Source organism: Chionomys nivalis, chromosome 14 (genome assembly GCF_950005125.1).
Source record: "Chionomys nivalis chromosome 14, mChiNiv1.1, whole genome shotgun sequence".
Lineage (NCBI taxonomy): Eukaryota > Metazoa > Chordata > Mammalia > Rodentia > Cricetidae > Chionomys > Chionomys nivalis.
Window position 1 is genome coordinate 61220444 of NC_080099.1, and position 26326 is coordinate 61246769.

The 26326-nt window shown below is 39.4% G+C and overlaps 1 protein-coding gene across 3 annotated transcripts; it reads left to right on the plus strand.

The window, feature by feature from the left end:
* The first annotated feature begins 902 nt into the window (after window positions 1-902).
* On the plus strand, window positions 903-25416 carry LOC130886842 (desmocollin-3). Of its 3 annotated transcripts, none has more exons than XM_057789042.1 (14): window positions 903-938; window positions 1815-1934; window positions 3255-3410; window positions 4594-4738; window positions 7010-7176; window positions 10468-10602; window positions 10994-11179; window positions 15068-15327; window positions 16036-16186; window positions 17871-18087; window positions 20588-20812; window positions 22636-22757; window positions 23076-23315; window positions 25219-25416. In XM_057789042.1, the coding sequence occupies exons 1-14, from the start codon at window positions 918-920 to the stop codon at window positions 25414-25416; spliced, it is 2343 nt and encodes a 780-aa protein (XP_057645025.1). In that variant the 5' UTR covers window positions 903-917. The 3 variants fall into 3 exon arrangements, with proteins under 3 accessions (XP_057645025.1, XP_057645027.1, XP_057645026.1); XM_057789044.1 differs by lacking the exon at window positions 25219-25416 and adding an exon at window positions 25099-25125 and having other exon boundaries at window positions 903-947; window positions 1824-1934; window positions 16036-16178; window positions 17863-18087; XM_057789043.1 differs by lacking the exon at window positions 25219-25416 and adding an exon at window positions 25099-25125 and having other exon boundaries at window positions 16036-16178; window positions 17863-18087.
* Window positions 25417-26326: the final 910 nt, after the last annotated feature.

A 26326-nucleotide genomic window follows, 5' to 3' on the forward strand; every position in this document is an offset into this window, starting at 1 on the left:
TCATTTTGCTAAGTCTGCACATGACAGACTCAGGTTAAACAAAGATACACGCCAAGCAAACGGCCCTGAGGTGAGGTCATTGTTTGGGCATTGTCAGTTTGATTTCTATAAAAGCAGATGAAGAACGGGATGGGAAACAGTTGTGTTTTGATACTTAAAAAGTCATCACCTTTTATTAGGAGGCAAAACCCCACATAGGAAAGATGCTATGTGGTGTTCCCATAGAGGCCCAGGGGAAGCTGTGTCTTTGGGGCTGGAATGTACCAGAGTGCTATGGGAAGAAATCAGGGACTGGTTTTCCTTACTTGACTGTCAGCCCATATGTTCCTCTGTTCTTTGTGTTTCTCTGTGTGTCTTCTTACTATAGGCAGGTGTCTCTGAAGACACTGTCAGTGTATTGTTGAGGGAAATTCCACTGTGTTGATTCAGGTGCACCTTGCGGGTGTGTGGCTCACTTTTGTCATGAGAGCGGTGTGTGCTAGTCTTTGGTGGATGATCATTTCATAAGCTACGAGAAGTTTGTTAACATTTAAAGCTTCTTGTTCAACAAAAATATACAGTCAAGAACCATCATTGTTAATTGAAATGAGAGTATTATTTTTAAGAATGAGAGAGGACTATTAAGGTATTCTACTAATGCCAACTGCTTGGTTTTCATGATCACGGAGAGTATTTTAACATATATATTTCCTTTATGCATGCATCTCCACCTGACAACTGGAACATTTCCACGGGCAGTTAATTTGAAAGAGTGTCTCAGCTCTGCTGATTCCATCAGGCCAAGCGATCCCGATTTCCGAGTTCTAGATGATGGGTCAGTTTATCCAGCCAGAGCTCTTGTGCTGTCTGGCAAGAAAAGATCATTTACCATTCAGCTTTCTGACTCAAAGACACAGACACAGAAAGAGATCCCGGTAATGCTGGAGCACCAGAAAAAGGTACGCAAAGTGTGGTGGACATTCTCAAGCATAGGGCTTTTTCTAGTAAAATTCCTTCCCTTAAAAAACAGCATCTTTGCTCTCCCCTTCTGTTCCCCTTCCTACCAGCCCTCCCTCCACCACTCCATTCTCTTCCTCCTCTATTGTCCTGTTTTGATCCTATTGTTTTTCTTCTCTCCTTCCATTCTTTTGCATTGTCTTTTGTTTCTAAATTTTCTCAACACCAGTTAAATGTTGCCTTTGTTTTTTCTGGTGTTAAATGTAATGATATCCTCCTTTGTGAAACCTTTGTCTAGCTCTGATTTCTACCTAAGACAGTTGTGTTTCAGGGTCGGTTTGAGACCCCCTTCATCATAGCCTTTAGGATTTCTTATTAGTGCAAGCACTTACTCATGAGAAATAGCATTGTAAATGTCGTCACAAAATAATGGACAGTTTCAATTGGCCTACACCTAATCTGTGCTAATAAATTGATGGTAAGGTTAATTAAATGACTACTTAGTACTTTATTGAATATTTAATAAAATTATTAGTTGTTAATAATTACCATGAAACCAAGTGTCTCCCTTTGCTATATAAAACAAAATTATTACTTCTGAAGCATCTGGTGGAACATTTTGCAATGATAGAAATATTCTAGAATGTTCTGTTATCTCCAGTGTCTGGTGCAGTGACTTGGTTGCTGGGTACTTAATGTAAAACTAGTGCAAAGAAAAGATAGTTTTTCATTTAAATTAATTTTAGTTAACACAGATCATCCTATGCCTAATGGCAGCCAGTGGCTACCAAATAGGACAGCGCATGTAAAAGGAACGTAAGGGACATGCATTTTCGACTGTGATGCTCCTGATACTTAATTTTCTCCTTTAAATTCAGGTCCTAAAGAAAAGACACACCAAGAATACTGTCCTCAGGAGAGCCAAGAGAAGATGGGCACCCATTCCTTGCTCCATGCAAGAGAATTCCTTGGGTCCCTTCCCATTGTTTCTTCAGCAGGTGAGTGTTCTTTCCTTCTTTGTGTGGTCCAGCTAAGTGGAGGGTCTGTTTGACTCAGATTTAGCAAATAGTTAAGCACTGAAAAAAAAATAAGTAGAAGCCAAGGCAGTGGTGGAACCCGCCTTTAATCCCAGCACTTGGGAGGCAGAAGCAGGCAGATTTCTGTGAGTTTGAGGCCAGCCTGGGCTACAGAGCAAGTTCCAGGACAGGCTCCAAAGCCACACAGAGAAACCTGTGTCAAGAAAAGCCAAAAAAAGCAGATATGACTAAAGTTGCTAATGAAATACAACACAATTCAAATGAATACAATCTGAAAATGACTGATATGCTAACGGTGTAGGACAACTACAGCCTTTGCATGCCTTTAATGACTTATTTGATGATTTAGAAGATGGTTACTGGGTATCTGTATCGATTACATGGTGTTGTAGATACTGCTATATGCCCTGGAGATGGAAAGAAATTGAATCCTGATCATCAGAATAGCTACATTTCACTGGAATTATAGAACGCTTTAACCAGGTTTAACAAGGGAGATGCTCACTCCTCTCCCGTGAACGTGTTCACTAGTGAAGCAGTTCTAGAGTATGAAGACAGCATCGAGAGCTAAAGCTTCCTCTTTTCTTTCCTTCATGGAAGGGTACTAGAAGTGAGATGAGGTCTCAATATGTAGCTGATGCTGGCCTCAATCTTGCAATCCTCCTGCCTCAGTCCCACAAATGTTAGAACTACAGACTTAGCTTGGTCACCTTTGCATGGTCAAAATGGTTATCCTTGTGTTCAGAAGTAAGACTGCTTGCTTCACTCTATAGAGTCCAAATCTTCACAAATCTTCACTATTTGTTCACACAGTCTATTATGTCGTAATTATTTATACTATTACTAATATTGCTACATTTTGTTATTATATTGTTTTATTGTTCATATTATTCTGTGTATTTTTCGACTACCCTTGTGTAGCCATGCTTAAGTGCAGCTTTGATGGAGTTTCTTCCCACCATCTTTGGACTCAGCTGTAAAGAAAATGGTAGGGAAGGGTCTGCAAAGTGACTCAGTGGTAAAGGTAATTGCCACCAAGCCTGACACCTGAGTCCTGTCCCTGGGACCCACATGGTGAAAGGAGAAACTTCATTCTTGCAAGTTATCCTCTGACTTCCATACATGGACTATGGCCATATCCCTATCAACTATATTATATTGCTCTTTTCTACTGAAATATTGTCATTAAGATTAAACTATGCAAAATACTTATGTATATATATCACAAATTAGCATTTAAATTGAATTTTAAGTGCTTACTTCTGTGTATTTTTCTTTCAGGTTCAGTCTGATGCAGCCCAGAATTACACCGTCTTATACTCAATAAGTGGGCGTGGAGTTGATCAAGAACCATTGAATTTGTTTTTCATAGAGAGAGACACTGGGAATCTGTTCTGTACCCGGCCTGTGGATCGTGAGGAATATGACGTTTTTGATGTAGGTGCTTTATCAATAAATATGGCCCTATATTAATGGACCATCTGTCTCCTGGGGCCTCACCTGCTCTTTTCTTCCTGCATTATCTTCTTAGAGGGTGTTGTAAAGTCAGAGGACAATAGCATGCACTGTACGTTAGAATGCTTGCTCAATCCTTTATCTCAGCTTTGGTTAGGCAACCCTGAAATGAAGCAAGGAGGTTTAATTGTTTGTGAACATAAAACTCAGAGCAGGCAGCTGTAAGAGTCGGGTTCAGCTTGTCAGACTTCATCTCTGTTTACGAGGACGTTTTCAGTTTTCCAGACAGATGCACAGCTGAGCTTCCGCCACGGCTGTTGCCTTTCTCCCATGTATGCTACTCTCTGATCATGTCTGATAAGCAGATGAAGGAATAAAAGTGAGAAACGAAGCCTAAGTAAAGGGCTAATAGCTCAGTTTTCGGGTCTGGATAAGTGTACACTCGGTGGGGCACTGACTTCAACAGGTTCCGCTATAGAACAGAATGTGCTCTGCTGTCATGAACCAAGTTCAGCAAGAAGGATCCCCCATTGGGAAGATGGAGTCTGTTTCTAGAGGACAAAAGAGGTGCGGAGGAACCAATCTGACTGATGTCCTCATGTCACATTCTTTGCTTTGGGCTCTAAGACATTCAATTTGATGTAATTACATACTGAGCAGAACTACATTCTGTCTGATCTTGAATTTCCTTTGGTTAATGATCAATGAGGAAATTAATAAGTGTGTTTTCTAAAAAAAAAATCTGTTTAAACATACAATCTATGGGGTATGCAATAAGAATCCAGAAACAAGATTGGGAGGTTGTTTTTCAGATAATGCAGAAGATTTTTTTCCAATGGCCATGAATTGACCATACTCCCAATAAACCTTACTGATGACAACAAGATAAAGACTGTGAACTGAGTTACAAGTACACCCAATGCCTCACAATAATGCATGTGTGACTTCATCTCCATGTTCTCTACATTCTGACCTGTTCTTTGTCTCAAGCAGAGCTGTTTCCTCCTTATCCTGGGGGGCTGTTGCTTTAAATATCTCAGTGTGGAGCACTGACGGGCTAGCTTTCTACTGAACGGCCTTCAGGGAAGGGTACGGAGCATGAGCATCCATCTCCCTGTGCTGTGATGTTGTCTGGCTGCTGACACTGACTATCTCTCTTCCACAGCTGATTGCCTATGCGTCCACGGCGGATGGCTATTCAGCAGACCTACCGCTGCCACTGCCCATCAAAGTAGAGGATGAAAATGACAATTACCCTCTTTTTACAGAAGCGATTTATAATTTTGAGGTTCCAGAAAGCAGTAGACTTGGTAAGACTGTTTCTATGCCAAACATGTTTGTGTATATTTTTGAGACAGTGAGATTTTTTATTTTTTTGTTTTATTTGCATTGTGTGTGTGCATGCATGCATTTGTGTGTGTGTTTGTGTGTGTGCTTGTGTATTCATCTGTGTGAGCATGTGAAGACTAGATTACAATCTCACCTGTCATCTTCAAATTACAACTTACCTTGTTTTTTGAGACAATGTTTTTCTCAGTGGCCTGGAGTTTGTCAAGTAGACTAGGCTGGCGGCCACTGAGCTCAGCAGATTTACCCATCTCCGACTCCTTCTGCTCTATAGTTCTGAGTACAGCATCATCACCAACTTCTTTCTAAATGTGGATCCTGGGGATCAAACTCAGGAGTTTTTATAATCATGGCCAGTCAATCATGAGATAGCACAAATCTGGGATCTACTTACCAGAAAACATTAGTCAAATCCCATCAATTCTAATCAACATTCCTCTTACCAGATACTATAGGAATTTCTGGTCAATGTGACACTAATTATCAATTATGGGATGCAGCCATTAGTCAGACTTTGTATGCTGTATGTAATATGTACTTTACTATCATCTCATTGTGTGGTTTTATCATATCTTCCATTTCAAGAGGACCCATAGGGTAGAAGGAACAGTAGATACAATTGTAGTATAGATATTTCAGCGGGACTGTGGGAAACTATTAAATGATAGAGACTGAGAATGCAGTTTTTAGGTTCTTTTTAAATGTCTATTTTCTTGGACTACTTAATTATATGTGATTTAGAATATGTACTAGAATAATTTGAAGGATGCATAGGTCACACATGTTCCATCCTAAGCATTTCCCTTCAACGTGAAAGAAAATTGTTTTATTTCTGTGGCATTGTCTTATTTTGATTCTGAGGCTTGCATTATGAAGTGTGCACACCACCATAAGGCGAGACTGGGGACTTTGGCGTAAAAGATAGCTAATATTTTTTCTGCTAAGATTTCTGGTCATTGCTTGTGTCCTTACTGTATTATACCTGTGTTTCTTTTTCTTGTGTTACTGTGACAATTTGATTTGTACAGTGTTAACATCCTCTTAGTGCACATGTGAAATTAAGTTAAGATGAACAGTTTAGAGTTTAGGAAACACACTTTCTCACACATGTTCTATTTTAAAGTCTCTGAAAGAGGAGTCATGGTAGCTTTTGAATTCTCTCACTGGTATACACACACACAGACACAGACACAACCATGTCAAAGGAACATGAGACGTGTGTATGTGTGTGTGTGTGTGTGTCTGTGTGGCTATGGCCCCATTGCATTTTTTCTGGTTTCTAAGAAAAACAATTGACTTTGATCTTTCCTTGAGATGAAGGACAAACACATAGGCTTCCATTAATCTGGGTTACTTGAAGCACACTTTACCATTAGGTTCTTATTTATCCATGTTGTGAAGCTCTTGAAGGAAGACAAATCAAAATAAATCAAATCAGAGTAGACAGAGCAAGACAGTGCAAGAAAGAAACAAAGAGAAATATCTTCAAATGAGTAGAAGATTGAAGGAAAGGGTGAACTAAAAAAGATCACCCTGAGGGCCTATGGCATGGCGCAGCAGGTAAAGGAACTTGCCATCAAGTCTGATGACAAGAGTTGGTTCCTGGGACAAACATAACAGAAGAGAACTGACTCCTGGAAATTTTTCTCTAGGCTCTACGTACATGCTTTGGCATATCCCCCAGTAAATTAATAAATTAAAGTAAATTGAAAAATAAATTTCAACATTTACATAACTATACTAAAATGAGTCTAAACTATTAATTAAATCTAATGGACTGAATTACTTTAGGAGACATGTTTTATGTCTCTAGTTGACTTATTATTGCAATATGTTGGAATTCATATTGAAATTATTTTAACCATGTTTATTTGTTTTGAGATTGGCCTTATTTACAGCTCAGGTTGATCTCAAATTCCTAATCCTCCTGCTTCAGTCTCCTTAGTGCTGGTAACAGGAGTATAACTCCTGTACCCTGCTCTGAATTAACTCTTGACTGACATATAATTTTTGGTAGTTTACTATCAAACATTTTAATTTGTGACTCTCAATGACAGGATATTTGGCTTCTCCATCAGGAGTCTTTTTCCTAGATCCTCTTTAAACTTGTGACCCATCTGGGTAGATTCACGATTTAAATAAGGTTTCTGCTGTCTCTCTGACATGTTGAAAAGTGTAGACAGCAAACCCATTGTGGTGTTCTGGAAGTTCAAGTTTGCTTTTTGAACACATAGGTACTGTGGTGGGAGTGGTTTGTGCTACGGATAAAGATGAACCTGACACGATGCACACGCGCCTCAAATACAGCATCTTGGAGCAGAACCCACGATCACCTGGGCTCTTCTCTGTCCATCCCGACACCGGCGTCATCACCACTGTCTCTCACTACATGGACAGAGAGGTATTGTCCTTACTATAGAAAGTCATTTCACTATGGGTTTAACTCTTTTTCAACTTACTTTAACTTGCTATTCTGTTTTATTTTATTTGAATTATAAGAAAATATGAATTCCTGGAGTGTTTTATAGTTTTTATTTATAGAATAAATAAATAGAAATAAATAGCATTATTTCTATTTCCAAATGTAAAGAGAAATGTTAAGAAATAGAGTTTGATTGATGTTTAAAAGGGAGAATGCTTCTCAGGAAAACTATTGCATAGTATTTTATTTCCTTTAATGTGTGAGGTTAGTTGGTTCCAGAGCAGTAAAGGCTTCAGAAGTCATGCAAGGTGATAAGGCTTAACTGTTTTGGTGACTGTTGTTCTTATCCTGACCCTTATTCAGTCAGTCTACCCATATGCGGTTTTTAAATAGGAAAGTATTAGTTGGGAGAAAATCAAATTTGCTAGTAATAGCATGTGGTCACATGTGCAGTAATTTTACTCAACTTCTTTATGTGAATATTACTTGATGTTTAAAATTATTTACTTGAGTTATTAGGAAGGAATAATAAATAGTCAATCTAGGTAGGAGAAATGTGATAGTTAGAAAAAATTGATTGGTTCTCCCAAGTACAGTTGTTTCAAGAAGTTTTTGAATCTTTTGTTATTATTTCTCAATTTGGTCAGCCTGTTTAACCCAGAGCCAAGCATTACTCACTGAAGAAGATGAGTCCCATGTACAATTAACTTTATTGGGACAAATCCACAGCCTCCAGTATAGCTAGGATAGTGTACCTAGAATGATTACTATGGCAAGCACAGAAGAATCAATGGGGTGTGACTCCAAAGCAAAGAGGAGAGAAGGTGAGAATCTACAGAAAGGAATGCGAATGAGTATAAAGGTTCTCGATACCACCATTTAATTTTGTATTTAGTAAAGTATGAAGCAATACTGTTTTAATTGCAAAATATCAGATGACAGCAATTTCAGGACAGAGGGATTTAGTCCCAGGGTGTAGTCCATCAGGGCAGGAAGTCATGGTGGCAGGTCCCCTTGAGGTGGCTGGGCACAATTGCTCACAGCAGGAGAGGGGGAGATTCTGCTGCTCCACTCTTCTCCTCCTGTGCTGCCCAGGGCCCGTCTGTGGAGCTGCGCTGCTGCCCACATTTAGGTCATCTTCCCATCTCAGTTCACCCAAACCATTAGCTCCCTCACAGACAGACAGACCTGGATGCTTTGTCCATGGAGATTTTAAATTCCATCAGGCTGATGGTGGAGATTAATTATCATAGCAACAAATGGGGAAGTTGTAAGACTTACTATGGACATTTCTAGTATGTAAAATGGGCATGTTAATTAGTTGAAAACAGGGCTTTCCCTCCTCTTACAGATTCAAATTGACGAGGGTAAGCAATACGACATAATTCAAGACTATAAGACTTGATTATTATCCTTTTAAAGGCCCAAATTCACAAACCTGATCCATCTTCAGGTTGCAAACGCAAATGTCATGGGACTCTGTGGGGACAGGCGCTTTGTGCAGAGCAGCATAGGGAGTGAAGACACGGATGAGCAAAGGAGGTAACAGTTAGGGAGGTTAGATGAACCGCACAGGCTACTAGAGTCTCCAAGACTGCTGACGGGGTGCCTCCCTGGGAGAATGCTGACTCTAGTGAGAAAGCGGGGCACAGAAACAGGAGCCTGAAGGAGGAGAGGAAGACTCCAGAGGCGGAAAGAAGCAACGGAAGGAGTGGTTGCAGAAGAGTTAAACGAGAGAAGTCAGCACTAGTGACTGTGTCTCTGATAGATCTCTTCCCGTCCTGGTCAACACTAGTGATTGTGTCTCTGATAGATCTCTTCCCGTCCTGGTCAACACTAGTGACTGTGTCTCTGATAGATCTCTTCCCGTCCTGGTCAACACTAGTGATTGTGTCTCTGATAGATCTCTTCCCGTCCTGGTTAACACTAGTGACTGTGTCTCTGATAGATCTCTTCCCGTCCTGGTCAACACTAGTGATTGTGTCTCTGATAGATCTCTTCCCGTCCTGGTCAACACTAGTGACTGTGTCTCTGATAGATCTCTTCCCGTCCTGGTCAACATTTCTTGCCCAGAGGTTGTCTGTAACCTCCTGATGGCCACGTTTAGCAGTCTTCTAGTCCCTACACTCAGCACATATTAAAGCCTTTTACCTCGGATTGATGGTTCTCATCTTGGTCCTTTGTCATTGGCATATTAATACTCTTTGCTTAGCTTTCTTTTCGCTGTGCCTGGGGAGGCTGTTATTCATGACGCCTCAGCTCTTCTCGTCATAACCTCTTGTGCACGATTCTATCCACCCACCTGGAAGGGCGCCTACCCATCACCACCTCCTGCCATGAGGGATGGACCACATAGTTAGGTGTTACTGCTTCATGTTTATTAGATCTCACTAGGAAATAAAATCCTATGTGTGCAAAAAAAATCCTCCAAACAAGCAAACAAAAAACCTGTCATGTTCCCAGCCCTCCTCATCCTCCTCTGTAGTGTTGCTGCCCTTAGCGAGCTGTCTTGTTCTGGACTTCCCATGACGGCTGCTGGGGGCCTTGTCTACCTACCTAAATAACTTGGCCCACTCAACCTCCTTTTTAGCTCTTAAGTGAATAATTGATTATCAAATTCTACTCTACTCTAACTCCCAAGTACATTTTATCTCTTTCGCCATTTGCTACCGTTTTTACTGTTTCAGGTTTGGACCACTTGTCTAATGTAGGGGTGTAGAGCCTCCCTACCTGTTCACCATGACACTAGGTTAGGTTACTCTAGACCAGTGGTTCTTAGCTTTCCTAATGCTGCGAGCATTAATACAGTTTCTCATGTTGTGAGGACCCTCAACCATTAAATTATTTCCGTTGCAACTTCATAACTGCAATCTTATTACTGTTGTGAATTGTAATGTAAATATCTGTTTTTCCCACAGTCTTAGGCGTCCCCTGTGAAAGGGTCATTCGACCCAAAGGGGGTGCGACCCACAGGTTGAGAACCACTGCTCCAGACAATGCTAACATTTTTCTGAGTATTTTAAAATTCAAATGTCATTACTCTGCACTCCATCTTTGACTTTTTTGTTTTCTGTTAGAAAATGTCTAAATTCTCAGTATGTCTCTTAGTAAAGTGTTACCTTTTCAGAATTAGCTTTCTCTACTAAATTTTAAGAGTATTCCCAAACATAGAAATCAAATAAAAACAAACAAAAGAATATGTGCAACACAGGTTTCATTTATGAATCTAAACAAGTGTCTGAGTCAACTAAATAATTATTTTACTTTCAGGTTGTGGACAAGTACACACTGATAATGAAAGTTCAAGACATGAATGGTCAATTTTTTGGACTGATCAGTACATCAACTTGTATCATAACAGTGCAGGATTCGAACGACAATGCACCCACGTTCAGACAAAATGCTGTAAGTTCAGAACACACAAATCTATCTTTGTTTTGCTTATCTCAGTTTTCTAATGTGGTTTATCAAGTTTTTGGCATGCTTTGAGGCAAGTGCTCATTTATGAATAAAACTGAATTTCAAATAAACTGTACACACATCTACACATGACTTCTGTTTCCAGATGTTACGATTTATGCTATCTACTCTTGTTGAAGGGCAATGACATCAGTCTACAGATGTAGGAAATAGTCTTTGTCGAACAGTTTCGTGAAACAGTACTCTCTGTGATCATGCTTTTAGGTAATCTGTGTAAACACCATGACGACAAAGTTCTTTTGGAAATTAGGAAGCATTTTACGTGGTGAAAGTTTTCTATAGGAACTACAATTTTTAATGTTTTCTTTTCCTCCAGTATGAAACCACTGTGGAGGAAAACACATACAATGTGGAAATCCTGCGCATCCCTGTGGATGACAAGGACTTGGTTAAGAGTGCCAACTGGAAGGCAAATTTTACCATCTTAAAAGGGAATGAAAACGGGCGCTTCAAAATCACAACGGACTCAGTGACTAATGAGGGTGTTCTGTGTGTTGTGAAGGTAAAGAGATACCAAGTTGGTTAGTCTGATGGTTCCCATTTGACGCCTCTCTCTCTTTTCTCCTGTGTATGCCAGAATAAAGATCTCCACCTCCGAGGCACACCTCCTACAATTTCTTTACAACTCACATCTTTGGCCTTGGTCTATGTCTATAAGAGATACACAGGTTTTTTTTTTTTTTTTAATGTTTCTGTGTCCATTTGCAACTTATGTTTTTTAGTAGGTATTTCTGGTGTAACTTAGAAGGCCCATATTCATCTCATTATCTCTAGGATATATGCCTGTTATCTTATCCCTAGTAAGCAATACCGAGGGTGAATACAGTATTACATAAAACACAACCAAATGGATGTATTTTATTATATATATTGCTATTTGATTGCACGTCGTATTCTTGGTTTCAAGCTATAAGGGCAGAAAGGTCTTTTTTTGACATGAACTTTTTTTTTTATTTCTAGTCTCAAATAAAAAGATAATAGTGTCCTGTAGATGGGTATTATGTCTCTTCACTGAGTAAGGGCCTCTTATCTATTGATGAGAATATAGTGTAATCTTGCTGGTTTTAGTTATTTTCCTATGTGAGAGTTCTAAGGGGTTATATGTCAAGACCTGGAAGGTTCTGTCTAGACGGGAACAGTCAGATATGCAGTCTCAATATCAGACGCCTATTTTTGCATGTCTCTGCTTTGCTGCTGGTTCACATTTGCTATATTTCAGAGTACAAAATTGTCTTCCCAGCCAACCTTAAATGTATTTATTTCCATTATCTATAACATGACAATTTCAATTATATTTATAACTATGTGTGTAAATACATAGAATTTTAGATTGGGCATAATTTATATTACTACATTTAGTGAATACATTTAGTAGCTAAAAATAAACAGTAGTTATGAACTGTGCATATTGTCGTGACAGGCAATGGATGAGACTTAAGTATAACTTAACTTTAGATGTTGTTTCTCCTTTAAGACGAAGTATTAATATCCCAAACTCATAGTAATGATAATGGATAATGATAAAATAAGCAACCTTATGGTGATGAAGGCAAATCAGTTCCTGAAAGGCAAATATAGCAATTATCTATCCTAGAGTGAAAATCTAGTTTATAACTTCCCACATCGGTGATCTTTCCATGACACCATGCCCCAGTAAGTTCATGGAGCAGAGTGGTCACATCCTGGTGACTGCTTGCAATCTCTACTCACAGAGCCCAGTTATATTTCCAGTCTGTATCTGGCTAGTAAACCAACCCTGAGAGTAAATTGCTATTTACCAAATAATAGTCATATCAAGCGCTTACCTTGAACTATCTCATTTAATTGGCTTAAATGAGAATACACTATTTTGCAATTCAACTTAAGAATCAATAAATTTCTTACTTACTTTAATTTGACTTTAATAAGTAGACTATTCATAAATTTAGTTTAAAACCGCACACAGACACGCAAGCATGCACATCTGTATACACACATGCACACACACACAAATATATATATATATATATATATATATATATATATATATTCATATATGTATGATGTATCCCTACCCAAAAGGGAAAAAAAAAGAAACGAGGGGTAGTGATCTGATTATTCTGAAAGAACGCTTCATTTCAAATATCTCATTTTGCATTGTTCATAACAATCACATACTAGAGATATACTTTAATCCTTCTTCTGTACCTGGAAGGGATGACTAACTGGTAGACTGAATCAAGAATTACTTGGGTATGTTTCTCTTAGTTGTCTAGAGCTTGCCAGTTTGTTTTGATCAGTATAACTTTGAGTGGAAAAAGTATAGATTTTGGTGATTTTTTATGGAAGGTCCTGAATTCTACCTCCAAGATTTTCCAGGGAGTTTGTTAGCACTTCTTTGCACATGTGGGATGTTTATGAATACATTTTTAGTGTAATGAAGCAAACACATGCCTTAGTGTGAAGAGAACTTGTATTCCCTACCTCATTGACTTTGAGCCCACGGAGCTGGCAGGAAGATATTGCAAGGCTGTAAGAAACAGCTTGGGATCTGGCATTCAGCCAGAGGTGCCATGGTTACCTGCATGCCCTTCACTTCCTCATTGCCCAAAGTTGTCCTTGTTCCTGTATAGCCACCCCAGCATATGATTTAGGAGATGGTCCTTGGTAGCATCAAACAAATGGATCATCATACTTCTTGCTTGCTGAGATAATCATAAAAATATTTTTATGTGCATGTCATAGGTGCTAAGATTCATCAACAGTTTTGACTTTCTAGAAGACATATGAGTATTAGTTTCTCACCCTATAGATATGTAGGTGCAGGGACAGTATGAAAACAATTTTATTTACCATTTTTAATATATATATATATATATGTTCCCCTGGAACTGGAATTATAGGTGGGTAGATGTGAGTTGCCTGCCAAGGATGTTGATCCTTTGGGACAGCAGGAAGCATTCTGAAACAGCAAGCCATCTTTCTATTCCTGGTGTGTATGTTTCGATTTTGTTTAACATTCAGCAAGCTGCTATTTTCATCAGTAGAAAGACAGTCAGAGAAAACTTCCTGTGATGTCCTTCACAGTAGAATGGAAAATAGTGTTTTATAGATTTTGTTGGATTTTTTTGTCTGAAAAACACTTATAACCAAGGAACTGATTAAAATATTTCTGGAGGCTGATGAACTAAATTAATTAACTTTGTTATGTAAGGGAGATTAAAATGTACCCATTAAGGAAATGGTCTGAGGCCAAGCCACCTGGCTTCAAACTCTTGCCCAAAGGAAATCTTTTGACTTTAGGAAGACCGGTTTCTCTTCCTAGTCTCCAGATTGCTACTATGTAAAATGGGGGTAATAGGAACTTCTGTGAACAGGAATGGGGTAATAGGAATTCCTGTTGTACACAGGTGTGAGGACTCTGAATTTACACCGCCTGCTTAAAGCTGGGTCGTACATGAGTGGTGAACACCACGGAGCTGATCATGTTTATAGTCTTCTGCATCTCTGTTGAGAGAAGTACTTGTGATAGAGACAGAGATAAAGTACCATTCCTAAACTGTCACGAGTGTCCTTTTTATAACAGGAGGTAGTGTTACATCATTCCGGAAGGAATCTTCACAAACTGAAGTGGATTCCTAAGAAGAAATGAGATCCTGGGTACATTTCACTTAAAGAAAAGACAGACTAGGGATGGCTCAGTTAGACGTCTTGTGTAAGGGTAGAGATGGCTCTATTAGATGTCTTGTATGAAGGGACTTGAAACAGATATTGGAAGCTGAGTGAGGGCACACACACCAGTATTCCTGAGCTTTCAAGGCTGAGAAAGGATCCTCACCACAGGTTTAAGCCAGCTGATTGGGCAATGCAGTGAGTTCCAAGGCTGGCCTGGGCTGCAGAGTGAAACTCCATTTTAATAACACAGATGAAAATAAGCAAACAGCAACTGAAACAAACCAACCAGATTCCCAGAACCTCACAAAAAGGAAACAGACATTTAGAGTATCCACCAGTCAGAAAGTAAATGAAGTATTTTCACCTTTTGGAATTTGTTGAAATTACTATACGATTTTACAAGTTTTGTCAAATACCAGGGTCAGCCTGTTAGACTTTGACATAATTCTGCAATACTTCCAGGCTGAGAATAATTTTCCTTAAAAGAGTGAAAGAATAGTTGAGGAATTTCTTTCCCATGGCTCTGTAAATTCATCTGTGGAGACTTTGGAGGTGACCCTTAGAAAAGGACAGTTAGCACAGGATCACAGGTCTAGCAAGGAAGGAAAGTCACTGTTATCAAAATGTGAGCATGAATTTGCTATGCAGTCCTGGCCATAATGACAGCAGTGCCCAGCTTCTTGCAGTTCCAGATGTTCTCCACACGGAGCTGACACGCATATCCTTTATTTTAAAGCCCTTGGATTATGAAGAAAATCGTCAGGTGACCCTAGAGATCGGTGTGAACAACGAAGCTCCATTTATCAGAGACGTTGCAAGCCGAGTACCCACTATGAACCGGGCCTTGGTTACAGTTCATGTGAGAGACCAGGATGAGGGGCCAGAATGCAGCCCCCCTGAACAATATGTGCGGATCAAAGAAAACTCAGCCGTGGGATCCAAGATCAATGGCTATAAGGCCTATGATCCTGAAACCAAGAACAGCAATGGCTTAAGGTATACAAATCTGGCAGCCATGGGCTAATGCAGTTGTCGTAATTAAAAGAGGTGGCTTATTCCTATATCCCAACCATCCCAATCCCCCGAGCTCCTCCCATCCTCCCCTTCTCATATTTCTCATCCCATTTCCCCTTTGCCCCATGCCACCTCACCCGCAAGTTCCCAGTTTTTGCCCTGCAATCTTGTCTACTTCCCCCTCTCCATGCGGATGACTATATGATTTTCTTTGGGTTCACTTTCTTATTTAACTTCTATAGGATCACACATTATATGCTTAATGTCTTTTATTTATGGCTAGAAACTGATTATGAGTGAGTACATCCCATGTTCCTCTTTTTGGGTCTGGGATACCTCACTCAGGATAGTGTTTTCTATTTCCATCCATTTGCACGCAAAATTCGAGAAGTCATTGTTTTTTACTGCTGAGTAGTACTCTAATATGTATATATTCCACACTTTCTTCATCCATTCCTCCATTGAAGGGCATCTAGGTTGTTTCCAGGTTTTGGCTATTACAAACAATGCTGCTATGAACATAGTTGAACAGATACTTTTGTCATTTGATGTGGCATCTCTTGGGTATATTCCCAATAGTGGTATTACTGGATCTTGGGGTAGTAAAAAAAAAAAAAAAAAAAAAAGAGGTGGCTTATTTTGAGATGTGTTCTGATGCCAAAGACTTATAAAATTTTATTTTATTAACAGATACAAAAAATTGCAGGATCCTAAAGAATGGGTCAGCATTGAAGAAGTTTCAGGTCTGCTGACAATATCAAAAACCCTAGACAGAGAATCCATGGCTCCAAGAAATGACTTGTATAATATTACGGTCATGGCAATAGACCAAGGTAACAAAGTTTTAATATAGTATTTTATAATCGAAAGGAAGAATAAGTTGTAATTATTTTTGTGCAGAGTTAATCTTGTGGTAACTATACATAATTCTTGAAAATTACTTTTTGGAAGCTCTCTTCTTGTTCTATTTAACAACTTTGGTAAGAAGATACCATTTATTTCTGGTTTTGTTTGTGTGGTTTGGTTTTTGATAAGATGATATCATGTAACCAAAGCTGCTTTTGAATTCATGGTGTAAACAAGGATGACCTTTGTTTTTCCTGATTTCCTGCCTTAGCATCCTGGATGCTATGATTTCAGACTGGCACCCCACACTCAGATCCATGCTTTTGTTGTTGCTGTCAAAGTCTTTCTCCGTAGTCCAAGATGGCCTCAAGCCCACTGTGTAACTCGGACTGGTCTTGAAGTTGTGGCAGTTCTCCTCCTTAGCTTATTCTGTGCTGGGTTTATAAAGTGTGAGCCATCATCCTCAATTAAATAACACACCTCTTATTTATCTTTATATTCCATATGCAGGGACTTAGTTCTTGTACCGTTTGTGGTAAAGGGCAATGATCAAATCTAATGTTATGAGACTATGCCACTGTCTCCTCAGACTCCTCCACATAGCTCTCTGTCACTTTACCTAGAAGTTTTTACTCATTCAGGTGACTGCTAAATGCTTCTAAACTTGAATTCTGGTTTTAAAGTAAATTTCCTATACCTGTGGCTTTAATTTAAATAACAATAATCTCAATATGTAGATGTTACCTTGTACTCTTTGAAATAGAATCTTTGGTTGTTAACCCTGGGTGTAACATACTAAAACCTCCTTACATATTTGAATGTGTCTTGGGATTAGAATAATATTTCTATAACCACTTCATCATGGCTCATTAATATCCAGGAACCCAAGGAAAGAGAACTTGCAATTCAGCATATGTTTCTATTATTTATATTAACTCAGGCAAAAATGTTTGTTGAAACTTGTATCTGATATTATCAGCAGCAAGAACCATATTATATAATCTTAGCTTTAATTTACTTGCATTCTTATTTGCTATTCATCTAATAACCAAAGATTATGTGTTCAGGAAAAATAGGTTCAAGTTGTACCACTCATGAGTATATACCCACAGGACTCCTCTAACATACCACAAAGTAACCCATGTATCCATGTTCATTGCTGCACAGTAACAGGGAAATAGAAACAGTTTAGGTGGTTATCAAGGAAAAATAGATAACGAAAACATGGTAATACACAGGTTGGATTTCATGTCTCTGTAAAGAAAAACGAAGTAGCAACATTTGCAGGTAATGGATACAATGGGAAATCATGTTAAGAGAAACAAGCTAGACTCAGAAAGACAAATGACATGTTTTATCTCATTTATAGAAGCTAGACTTAAAATTATAAACTATATATATATGGAGAGAGAGAGAGAGAGAGATTGAGTCAGGCTGTGGTGGCTCTCGGAAGGCAGAGGCAGGAAGATCTCTGTTAAGTTTGAGGCCAGCTTGGTCTACAGAGCTAGTTCCAGGATGGGCCCCAAAGCTACACAGGGAAACCCTGTCTCAAAAAAACCAAAAAATAAACAAAATAAAAATAGAGAAGAGACTGAAATTTATTTTCCTAATCGGAGACTCTAAAACAAGAACATGAGAACTGCATTCAGCCTTATCCCTTTCCCTTCCCAGAGGGTAAGTCATGCACAGGAACACTTGCAGTGAACATCGAGGATGTGAATGACAATGCTCCAGAAATACTTCAAGATTATCTTGTCATCTGCAAGCCAAAGATGGGGTATACGGACATTTCGGCTGTCGATCCTGATGAGCCTGTCCATGGTCCTCCCTTTCGCTTCAACTTGGCAAGCTCTTCTCCTGAAGTCAACAGAATCTGGACCCTCAACCCAGTTAATGGTATTCCAGAAAAATAATGATTCATATGATTTGATGTAGCAGATTAACTACATATTAATTTATACGAAGTACAATGCAAAAGTTTAGGATAGTAAATAGCCTTTTCCAATGCATATGCCTGTGTGTGCATGTATTAGTGTATGTATGTGTGTATGCATCTCTCTCTGTAGTATCTGTGTGTATGTGTCTGAAGGTGTATGCATGTGTATGTGCACACCATGGGTGTGCATATCAATAGAGTCTAAAAGAGGGTGTCATATTGTCAGATTCCCTGTAGTTGGAGTTATAGGAAGTTGTGAGCTGTCCAATATAAGTGCAGGGAACTAAACTCTGGCCCTTAGGAAAAGCAGTAAGTTTTCTCAACCATGGAGCTATCTCTCCAACTTCTGATGCCATATTTTTTATGCTACTAAGTTTTATGTACGTTGTCCTTTCTACCTAGAAAAGTCACCTTCACTGTGTCTTGGTTTCAGACTAACATAACTGAACACATTACTTACTATTGGTTGGAGAAGCTGCAGACCCTGAGTGTTTGCATAGGGATGAGTCAGGAAGGCACTACCTCAGCCCAGATGTTCGACCTCTGAGAACTCACCTCCGAAATATAAGGAGAGCCCTGGGACCTGTTGCATCACGTGTTATAACACCTCGTACCTTGTATGACTGCTGTTTTCCAGCTCTCCATATTCTCACTTTCAGCACTGAGCCCAGTGTCTAGCAGCTAATAACTACTTAAAAAGTGATTGCTTAGGTAATGTTTTGATAAAAAAACATGCATATAGGCAAAAAAAAAAATCACAATAGGACAATGAGTAACTTAGTAGCATCTAGGTTTAGAAGACTTTCTCAGGAATGCTGAGTGTTTGGGTATTAGGAAGGGTGAAGTTAGGTGGTGGTGAGTCTTGTGTCCCAGGCTGAGGAGACTGATCTTTGTATGGTAGATGACAGTAGAGTATGCACTGGGACTGTGGAAAGAAGGTCATTCTTTGTCCAGATATATGTCTTGTACAGATGACAGCAGTGTCAGGAGATAGTTAGAAGAGGGCAGAGCTGATTGATAAGGAAAACATAAGGTCGTTGAACTACTGTGATGTATGACATGGCTATGGCTTGGCCAGTGGTCTTGGAAAGGTCAGTGATTGCCCCATTTTTCCTTGGACACTGCTGATGCTGAAGTATTCCAATATAATCCAAGGCCCAGTCACAGTCCTCTAGCAAGTGTTCAGGCCCAAGGTACAGCCCAAATCCCAAAGTTCTATCAGACATTTAACCTATAGAAATTCCAGGTGCTTCCTGGGCTATGTTTTATGCCACTGTGACATCGTTTTTGTCTATTATAAAAGCCCAAGGATGTTATAATTGCCACTAAACATCTATAGAGCTTTGATAATTAAGAATAGCATTATTCAAATAATCTATCAAGACAATTGTGGCATGTTGACTATCATAGTTGATAAACACAAAGTATTATGATGCAAATGGTTATATTTTTATAGGATAAAGTAGTATAATTAGCTCTTGGAGGGAGGTTATTTCCACATAAGGCATTAATCATATAGGAAGTACTACACTCTTGGAAACATTGCCTTTTCCAGAGGATTCATGGACAGACAACCGAAGGTAAATGGCTTAGAGCGTGAAAACTAAGAATGTTCTCTGTGTATCTCAGGTATAGATTCTTAAATAGCATATGAGCTGGAATTGGGGGAAAATTTTGACCTTCTACATTAAGAACCAACCTATTATTCTTATTCTGTGTTGATCAGGGGAAATTATTGCTGGAATGTTGTTAGATCAACATTCTATGCCTGATTGTTATTCTTAAATTTTATTATGGCTTTTGCCTTTTGAAATAAGATCTTACTATATAGCTTGGGCTAAAGTTCATCGTCCCCTTCTGGTCTCCTTAGTTTCGCATGCTAGGAATTCAGGTGTGCATTTCATGCTGGGATCTAAAAAAATTATTCATTAAGGCTTTTTAAAAATAGAACTATAAGGAGAAATATGTCAAAGATAATATTAATTCTTGAAAGGGTGAAAGGTATCGAGGCAGCCTCTTTCGCATTTATTTTTAATTTGGCAGGTGGGTGTTTTACGATAAGAATGGTGGAACAGATTCTAAGGCAAGAATATGTCATCATTAAAAATAACGCTGGATTAGCGAGAGTTCAGTCTGTAAAGTGACTGTCACGCAAGTGCGAGGACCCAGTTCAGTCCCCAGAACCCACATGAGCAATTAGGGTAGGGCAGTACCAGTTTGCAATCTTAGTACTGGTGCTGGGGAGGAAACAGTGGGATCCCCAGGCGTGGTGGCCAGCAGGCCTAGCTTAAGCTGTGTGTGCTCGGCAATGGAAGTGCCTAACTCAAAACTCAAGGTGGTCAGTTCCTGGGGAATGATTCCTGAGGTTCTTACGGAATCTCGAAATGTGAGCACACAGATGTGCACAACTCTCCCCCAGAAATCAATCAATCAAAGTGAAATCTGTTTATTTTCTTAAAGATACAGCCGCCCGCTTGTCCTATCGGAAAAACGCTGATGTTCAAGAATACGCTGTTCCCGTCACTGTACAAGACAGAGCAGGCCAATCCACAACCAAAGTCTTGCGAGTTAACCTGTGTGATTGTACTCATCCGAGCCAGTGTACGGCCAGGTCAAGGAGTGTAGGGGTCTCCTTGGGGAAGTGGGCCATCCTTGCCATCCTGCTGGGCATCGCACTGCTGTTTTGTAAGTACTTTCACCCACTTGAAGTTAAAATGCAAAATAAAAGATCTGGGTATCGAAGAGGCTCTTGAGAAGTAAATACAGATAAGCGTCCCTCGAGTGAGCTCCTTTTACAAGTTGCCGTGTATTCTGGGGTAACTGAGTTGTGCCTGGATAGTCAACCTTTGAAGGAACATGATCCTTTCTGAGATAGGTTTCACACTTGGACAGATTATTAAAACGTCTTTAGTTTGCTTAATTCTGCTTCCCTTTTCTCATTTAATGGGACCGTGGTAGTAACTTACTCTAACTCAATTCATAGTTGATTGAGCTAATTGATATGAAATTGTTAGATTAGAACATTCTAAATTTTGAACATACATTTATTATTTTTTTATTGACCCAATGAAATAACTGTATCTTGAAAGACTATTACATTTCAGGAAAATGGTATACTAGGTAGGATTCATTGCAGAACAAAACAGACAAAAACAAACAACAAAATGGAACCAAAAAATTTAACAATCACCAAAAATTTATTTTTGACAGGAGGAAAAAGTTGGCGTCCAGTAGGTAGACTTATTCATGCTGCTGTGTATGTGTGAGGTCATCGATCCTGGTAGTCACATGTTTCAAGATCATTAGGTCATGCCTACATGGCATGATTTTGGGGAGTCAGCAGTGTTGGTACGGCCAAGGAGAATTCAGTTGGAGGCAAAAGTCAAGTCAAAGGCTGTATGGTGAGGTTATGTCTAGAGAAGTCAGTCAATGGCGTGGAGGCTCCTGTGTCTAGACAGAAGTAGATGAGGTCAAAGGAATCAGAAAACACAGCCAGAAGGTAGTTCAGAGAGGGGAAGGGAGGCACGGCTGTCCTTTCAAGGGACAGATGGTACACAGCTCAGAGATGTCTGGGCCAGCTGAAGTCTGTGACATCTGTAATAGGAAGGCCATTGCTGTGTTCCCTCAGCACTTCAAATCTGAAGGCTAAAATTTGAATTTCCTGTAATTTGGTGTTTGCATTTTTCTTTTGGTTTGGTTTTGTTGCTATTTTGTTTGCTTTTGAGACAGGATCTTACTATGAAGTCCTAGCTGCCCTGGAACTCACTATGTAGACTAGACTGGCCTTGAACTCACAAAGATCTGTCTGCCTCTGCCTCCCGAGTTCTGGGATTAAAGACAACTACCACTGTGCTCAGTTTTCTATAATTTTAATATCATGAATTATTCCTATTTTTGTTTATTTCTCTTTCATTAACTTTAAGGCTTAAAAATCTTAGGTCATGGGTTATACTAAAACATACAGTGAGCTGGAATTGTAGCCATGACTTGACAATATGCTAGAGCAGGTCTTCTGAAGCACTGCAAATTGCGGCTATTACTGTCGCTTTAGTGATCACATTATTCTAAGTCTCCTATTATTACCATGCAGGATAAAATTCTAAGGTACAAATGTGCTTAATTATGTTTATTGGAGACAAATCTGTTCTGAGAAAAAGTTTTTTTTTTTTTTTCCAATTGAAAAACTGATATTTTGGGAATCAGTAAACATCTTTAGTGTTTGATTTAAATAAATGTTAGACACTTTTTTATTTGTCCCCCCCTGCCGGGAGTTTTAAGATCTACAGTTGAACTCGTGATTCTAAACACTTTCCCATATGATTATTGCACCTTTCAGACTGTGCCTGTGAACCTAGCAAGACTAGGATAATTTGATCAAAGGCAGAGTTAATATTCTCCTTGTTTTCTTGTGGCCCAAGTCATAAGCAATAAAGAATGGTTATTTTTGTATGTAAGGCAAATGAAGTATGTCCTTTTAAAACTTTACTTCTTCTTCTGTTTTTGCTTAGCGGTACTGCTAACTTTAGTATGTAGTGTTGTCACTGCCCGGAAAGGAAAACATTTTCCTGAAGATTTAGCACAGCAAAACTTAATTATATCCAACACTGAAGCACCTGGAGATGACAGGGTGGTAAGTAACTTCCTTGGTGGATAATTATTCCTATAGTTTTAAAATGCATCCCTGTGAAGTTATTTAGGAGTCAATTTATATTTGTAAGTAGCTGGAATCTTGTAAATTGTAAGTCGCTGTGGGACTCTCAGTGTCCCAGCCCTTATGGAGTGGTACTTATTGAGGTTTACCTTGCAGTTCCGTTTTTCCACTCTTTGTTGTATTAATTCAAACGTAGTCTATGCTGGGAATGATTACAACAGTAATCACTCTGACTGCTTTCTGCTACGTGTGACATTCTTTGAGCCCCCACTGTTGTCTTGTTTTATTCTAATGAAGTGCTCTGCCAACGGATTCACCACCCAGACCGCCAACAACTCCAGCCAAGGCTTCTGTGGCACCATGAGAAACGGTGGGCAGGAGACATATGAGATGAAAGGACACCAGACCTTAGACTCCTGCCGCGTGGCCGGCCATCACCACACCCTGGATTCCGGCAGAGGAGGACACGTGGAGACTGACAACTGCAGATACACTTACTCCGAGTGGCACAGTTTCACTCAGCCCCGGCTTGGCGAAGTGAGTGTCCCTAGACGGTTTACTTTGAAGTAGAGAACATTAGGACACTGATAATGTAAATTTCCAGAAGCTGATTTGCCAGTGTTTCATGTGTCTTCTCTTGTGCAGTCTAGACATTTTTTAAAAATGCCTTGATTTTGTTAATTTAATCCTTCAATATTTTGATCCCTCTGTCTCATTCACTCAGTTTCTAGAATCTTATGAGAACCCGGGACTTCTGATATCTGTCTGTAAAGATTCACTTTTCGGTGTACAACTGTCTTATAAACCCCTTTGATAAAAATATGAAGATAATTTCTAGTTCTTCAAAAATACATTATTTACCAAATCAGACTTGTACTTTGCTATGAAAACATAAACATCTGAATGCAGTTTTAGGTGAGATATTGACATGTTTTACTTAGGCCATACATTAACTTTTTAAAATTATTTTATTTTTCTGCTGCATTCTAAATGGACCTATTGTTGCGCATATTTATAGGTTGTGGTGAGTGGCCACATAGCTATGCAGTGTAGAATGGCTAAAGAACCCAGTGGGTAAGGACATTTGAAATTTATTCTTAGTAATTTTGAAACATAGAAAACACTATCATATGAATTATTTTCAACTCACAAAGCATACCATGCAAATATAAAGTGTGTCACCTAGAGAGGGCAGTCCTGTGAAAGAAAGGGGTAAATGAGCGACTTGGTCTACACCAACACTGGAAAGCTTTTAGAAATGCTAATGCCTTTGCTTCATTCTGGAAGATTCTAGTTTCACTGAAGTGTGTGCGCGTACACAACGTCTCACATGTGATTTGTGTGTGAGGCCAGGGTAGGAGATCCTGTTTGAGCATTCTTGCTGGCATTGATTCCATGTCTTTCCCAGGGGGCACTGGTGTCTTTGGAGCAAACACTGTACCAGACACCTTTAGTTTTGGGATGGACAGAACATGAGCAATATTCTTGAAGAGAGCTTTCAGTTATTGTACGTCCGTGGCATTTGTTTTGTTTTTATTTCGTCCTATTCAAGTGGTTTTGTGTTTTATATTTGCAGCCTGCATACATGTAAGATCATGCTAAGGGACAGAGCTCCAGATACTCCCTAAGAGACACCCTGTAATGGGAGGTGTGGGTGGCAGCCAGCCAGAGCTGAGGGCTAGGGGAGGACTGCTCTCCAGGTCAGCAGAGGGAGCCTTGCCTTTGGAAGACAGGTCAGCGGGACCCTGTAGTGCAGAGGTGTGTCTGCCTCCGTGTGTCTGCCCAAGGCCTGCTGCTTTATAGTGAAAGCATGGTTTCTGCAGTGTGCATTTTACTGATGATTTTATTAATGATTTTTCTGGGGATTTATCTCTGGCTTTTGGCTACTTTGGAGTGCAGTAATTTTTTAAGTGTATTGCACACAATAGAGGTTGAGTTTGTATCCACTGTACACTGCTGGGCATAAGAAGCAGGCTTTCAAACACTGCATTTCCATCAGTAGTTTCCAAAATAACGAAGTGACATTGGAGGAGAATGTAATTTAAAGTGACACAAGTTAGTAAACTCAAGTTACTCAAAACTGGGACCATTTGATAGCCACATACAAATTCCAAAAACTTAGCATATTATCTCCACTTCGTGAATGACCTCAACTATAGACATAACATCTGGGGATAAATATCTCATGATGACTTAAATGTATGTAGATATAACAGTTGGAAACCTGTTTTTTATTTTTGTGGATTATTAAAAATGCAAACTATACTGATTTATAATATGGCTGTAATATAGACCAATCATGTGCATTTTTTGTGTGTAGGACTCCATTAGAGGACACACTGGTTAAAAATTAAACATAAAAGGTAAATAAAATAATTTTTCTGTTCATAATTGAAGTTGTTTAAAGAAATAATACAATCCTGTTTTTTGGACTTTACAGAAATTGCACGCGTGTAATCAGAATGAAGAGCACATCCCATCCCAAGACTATGTCCTCACCTATAACTACGAAGGCAGGGGATCTCCAGCAGGTTCTGTAGGCTGCTGCAGCGAAAAGCAGGAAGAAGAGGGACTGGACTTTTTAAATAACTTGGAACCCAAATTTCTTACATTGGCAGAAACATGCACAAAGAGATAATGCCACCGGGTTACAATCAGACACGGCCTCCCAGTTGTCCCTGACGTTTGAAACGAAGAGACTGTAAAATAGAGTTTTTACTCACTCAAAATGCTCTGGAGTTATGCTGGCTTGTGATATTTTGACTTTATTCTAGTGTGCAATTGACATATATTCAGGAGAAAGTGTTTGAGGAGTTCTGATCTTTTTTAGACTGGCTGTGTGCTGTGTTTAATCTTCCTGCCACGCTCAACAGGGCAGTGAGCTGCAGTTCCCAGTCTGCCACAGGTCCTGACCCTGGCAGTCTGTTGTGCTCGCATCTCCACTGAGAGTTCCTACGATACGGCTGTATCGTGAGCCAAGGAGTGTGTGCACATATAATGAATCTTTCTACATTTTACAGTCTTTCTCTTAGTAATTTGTATTGTTAAAGTGGTTTGTTGCTGACCCCTTTTCTAAAAGCACAAGTATTAAAATAGAGAACCAGCAAAGCTCACACTACAGTACTGGAGTTAACTGAGGTCTGTAAAGGACCCACCCTGCAATGAAGGTATTTACCTAACAAATGAATTGGGTAAAACAGTCTAAAAACAGCTAAGTTGTACCAATATTGCAGCACCACACACTCATAAAAATGGCTTAAGAAATGAGCAAAACATTAAGCAACACTATTTGAAGAATGTTTTAGGACAGAAATAATTAATACTAAATTACAGTAAACCTTTTGCAAAGCAGCTGCCTCTCTCCGATTTCACTATCAAATACTTTACTGCACTTTGGAAGCAAGACTTGGCCAGCTAGTCTATTGTGCAGCAGTTCCTTTATTTCAGCATAGTCTGAAGCCAGTGGGTATTTCTACAAAGTGCACAGCAGAACAGCATTTAAAATGCAGTGTAAACGAAGAGAAAATGGCAAGGATCGAAGACAAGAC

What these genes read in the sequence shown, in the direction of transcription:
- LOC130886842 (XM_057789042.1), top strand. Translation starts at nt 918, where the DNA reads ATGCTGGAGCACCAGAAAAAG. An exon ending in TGCTGGAGCACCAGAAAAAG is followed by an intron (nt 939 to 1,814) that starts GTACGCAAAGTG and finishes CTTTAAATTCAG; the next exon opens with GTCCTAAAGAAAAGACACAC. An exon ending in CAATAGACCAAGGTAACAAA is followed by an intron (nt 16,187 to 17,870) that starts GTTTTAATATAG and finishes CCAGAGGGTAAG; the next exon opens with TCATGCACAGGAACACTTGC.